Raw genomic sequence first — 4,346 nt, forward strand, 5'->3', positions numbered from 1 at the left:
AAGTATTTGCGGATTTGAGGTATTCACATGGAGGTCTGGTACCCATCCCCTGTGAATACAGGGGTCAACTGTATAGGAATAAAGATTATTTATATGATGAAAATCAGCATAATAAGTCACAAAATCAGAAAACAAAATTCCAAGATGTGTATGGCAAACCGAGACACAAAGAATGGCGCAGTGTGGCACAACAGGTGCTGTGCATATTTGGTCTTGATGTAATGGATTGAAGAGATGTGTCTAGAGATTGCATTCATGAATGCATGCTGGGACTATCATATAGGAATAGTTCTGTGACAAAACTATTTTATATAGTCTAAATGTTTGCAGTTAGGATTAAAAGGCTGTTTTATTTCAGATATTCAAGATACTTTTAAAGTAAAACAAGACATTGACCAGCATAATATTGTAACCAGTTCCACCAGTACCAGTAGTAACCCAGTCCTTCATATGAATGAAGATTTTTTGCGTGTAAGTAGAGTGCTGTTATTTTTTTTCCTCATGAATACAATAGTCAGATTTTATTTTGAAAATTTGACTTCCTTAGCCTTTTTATATGTTAAGAAAACAAAGTGATGGGTAGCTGCTTCCTTAGCCTTTTCATGATATGTTAAGAAAACATAGTGGTGGGTAGCTGCTTCACTCATAGATTACAGTAAAAGATGATGATGATGAGGTAGGTTACTGTACTACTATCCATAAAGTGAAATGTGCTTTGCTTCATTGTTTTCTTCTTTGTTTCAGGACCATATCAGTAGTGGAATCCAATGAAAACTTTGGAGAACTTGATATTCATGGGAATAGTAACTTCTTCCTTGAAGCTATGTAACAGAATTATTGGTTCATGAGATGATTAGAACAAGTGTTAATTTTCTCATACATTTCAATTATTTACAGAAGTTATGACAGTATTTGTTTACAGAAAAGCTATTTTTGTTTTTACAGAAAAGCTATTTTTGTACATTGGGTTATGGACTAATGTATGCCTTTACAGACGCTTAGGGGACACAAATTATGAATAAATAAATAATGTTCTCGTTATCTTGAAGTAGTTTAAAAGACATGTATTATGGAAGTGTTACCAAATGCTTTTGATGGCAGCGCAAGCCAACTTCTGTTGTTAACTTTTGATAAAACAAAGGATCATACGACCAAAGTGCGCACAAAGAAATTGAACTTTCGATGTGATATATGTCAAAAACCATTTTCTAAGAATGCTTACTTGGCAAGGCATATGGTAACACATACTGGAGAAAAGAATTTTGAGTGTCATATCTGTGGTAAGAAATTTTCCCAAAATCCCCACTTAAGAACCCACATGAAAATACATACTAGTGAAAAAAGCTGGATTTGCAGTGTTTGTGGAAAAGGTTTCTTTCAAAAGTCAAATTTAACCACTCACATGGTAACACACACAGGAGAGCGCAATCACAGGTGTGAAGTATGTGGGAAAGGCTTTTCTCAAAAGACAAATCTAAACACTCACATGGTTTCTCACACGGGTGGCTATGAATTTATATGTGATTATTGTGAAAAAGGATTTTCCCGTTTTTCACATCTAAAAAGACATTTGATATCTCACACAGGAGAAAAGAATTTTCGGTGTGACCTTTGTGGTAAAAATTACACTATGAATTCATCTTTGGAGAGGCACAAACTCACATTACACAATAATGAGTGGGTGGAAAATCAGCGAAAAAGAAAAGCTGCTCGTAAACCAATGAAGTGTAAAGGTAGTAAGGAAAATGACCTGAATGACTTATTATTAAAAAGAGTTGAAAATGTACAAGAATCAACACACAATTCTTTGAGTATTACCATTAAAACAGAAGCAGAAACATTTGTGATTGAGACTGATCCCTCTTTGTTTCATGATGATGATGATGATATCAGTAACCTAGATATAGAACATAATGATCATGAAAACTTACATATAAAGACAGAGACTGATGAAGAGCAAATTATTGCAAATGTATGCTCTAACGGAGAGTCTTGTGAACAGAGGATTAGCAAAAATGGTGGCAGTGAGAAAGAGTGTGGTGTGGATCACATCAATGAAAGTATCCATAAAAGAAGAGTATTTTGAAAAACAGTGTCACTATTATATATTTCATATATTTAAACAAGAATAATCTGACTGGAGTGGAAATTTTGACAAGAGCTGTTGAAATGAGACTAGACAGTGATGTAAACTAAAGACACTGATGTACTATGATAATTCTTAGGGCTTTACAAGATTGTAATTCATGAACAGATGGTTGTTGAGAATGGTTGTATACTAAATTACCCTGTCAGATGCTGTGATTATAATGTTCTCTATGATTTCACATTGCCCGCTTGCTACACAATTAGGTAATGTTTACAATAATATAACAGTCAACATAGTAGAATTTGATTTAGGTGCTGTTAGCTTTGATTACTCTAGAATGAGTGAGACATAGTATGGCAGTTGTAAGCATTTGATGTAGCTTGATACTAGTGATACAGTAGGAAAGGGAAAGCTCTTCAAAAGTATTAGTTCATAAAATTACTGTACAATTCTTGATTCAGACATAAAGATTTTGAACTTAACTGTTTACTATATTGACAATCAAAAGTACCGTTGTTAACTACCTATTCAGTACACCAACTCAATCATCTAGTTTTTCAGGATCAATGTACTAATACTTTTCCACGACTGTACCATATCTAAAAGAATTATATGTTTTATAAAAGTTTAAATTTCTTTAGTTTTTGTTGGTCTGATGTAGGATTATTTAAAATCTTATTCATATGAAATGAGTAAATTTGAGGTGTACTGATAGTCCTCAGTTGTTGAATTGATATTTATTTCATCACAATGCCATTACTTTTCAGTACCCTTTTTGTATGTCAGACGTTAGAGGAGAAGTATGTCAGACACTAGAAAGGAAGAAGATATATACCAGTTCCACCTGGGAGTCTATTTATCGAGATTCCACTGGCCTTGAGGTGGGAGACTGAGTCGCTGTGCACTTGTCATTTTTTAAAGAGCTAGTAAACTTTTCTCCAATTTTATTTGAACTTGTTCCTTAAGGAATACAGAGCGTCACCTTTTATGTAGGAGTATACCTCAGAACAAGCTGGAATTGGTTGTTGAAATTTGGAACAAGGTGGTCAACTGGTGGTAGAAGGATGAGAAGGGGAAACCACCCCACTCCCTGCTGTCAACAATCTTTTTCATTGGCTGCTGTCAGGTGAGGAAGCCTTGCTGCACCCTCACACACCACCAGGTTGTAATGTTTTTCTTTGTGTACCGTAATTCTGTGCGGATAACAAATCTGAACTGAGATATGTATGAGGCATGTGAGCACATGTGTGTGTTTCATGTCCTGTGTCTTTGTGAATCTACACTATTTGCTCCTGTTGTAGTGGTACACCCTGCAGTCCTTACCTTCCCTGTGAAGAGTGTGTGAGGCAGTTCCATCTGTAGTTGAAAAAGCTTGGGAATAAGAGAGAGAAGGCTAAGAATGTTTTGCCATTATCAACTGGAGGGAATAATTTTAACCCCCATGCCATTATTAAAATCTTTTATTTTGACTTCCCCACCTTCCATACTCTCACACTGCTTCTTCCACAAGTACTACACCTGCTCTCTCAGTCTGAGGAGGGTATTTGCAAGAAGGTTAGTAACTCCCTGTGGTCTCTTCTAGTGTAAAATCAGATGCGCATTGCACATGCTTGGCTCTCCCCTGAGATTCCAATGCATATGTGAGCCTCACCACTACTTACTATTAGTACATTTTCTGCTCCTAAGCATGCTCAGTACCCCACATCTTCCTGTGGCCTCTCAGACAGCAGGACTGCCTGTGACTCATACACCTGTGCTTTTCTAACTTGGCACATGCACAGCCTTCAGATACTGTGTGCACCAATGAAGTTTGTATGCAACAGGTTGCTGTTGTATGATACGTAGGGTTATCATGACAATCTATGCACGTGGTCATGCAGCGCCTTGGTCAGTCAAGGTTTGCCAGAAATTTTGGAGTTTGCATATACAAAATCTCTCGTGTCTTCTTTCCTTTGGCATATGCTAGTTTGCCTTTAGTTGGTCATCAGGAATCACAGAGGACATATGACTACAGCTTGGAACTCCAATCTGTGCATGAGTCATCCTCAGCACATGGCATTTCGATCATTATCGTTGGAGTGGAGGGCATGCTATGTGCATGTAAATGAGGACAAGAGAAAGCTAGTATTGTTATGGTGGCCTCTTGCTCACTATAAATTACAAGAACTATTATGCTTTTCAAACTTTCTATAAATTATTATTTTTAGTGCCTTAGACCAGCCATAGGGTATCCCCACTTACACAAAACTAATAGATA

General features: G+C 36.6%; 1 protein-coding gene across 1 annotated transcript; it reads left to right on the forward strand.

Moving 5' to 3' along the window:
• Positions 1-317: 317 nt before the first annotated feature.
• Positions 318-3,020, forward strand: LOC135207251 (zinc finger protein 239-like). Its single transcript, XM_064238903.1, has 2 exons — positions 318-471; positions 745-3,020. Exon 2 carries the CDS (start codon positions 1,070-1,072, stop codon positions 2,084-2,086), a length of 1,017 nt encoding a protein of 338 aa, XP_064094973.1. The 5' UTR covers positions 318-471; positions 745-1,069; the 3' UTR covers positions 2,087-3,020.
• The last annotated feature ends 1,326 nt before the right edge of the window (positions 3,021-4,346 follow it).

Source organism: Macrobrachium nipponense, chromosome 32 (genome assembly GCF_015104395.2).
Source record: "Macrobrachium nipponense isolate FS-2020 chromosome 32, ASM1510439v2, whole genome shotgun sequence".
Taxonomy (NCBI): domain Eukaryota; kingdom Metazoa; phylum Arthropoda; class Malacostraca; order Decapoda; family Palaemonidae; genus Macrobrachium; species Macrobrachium nipponense.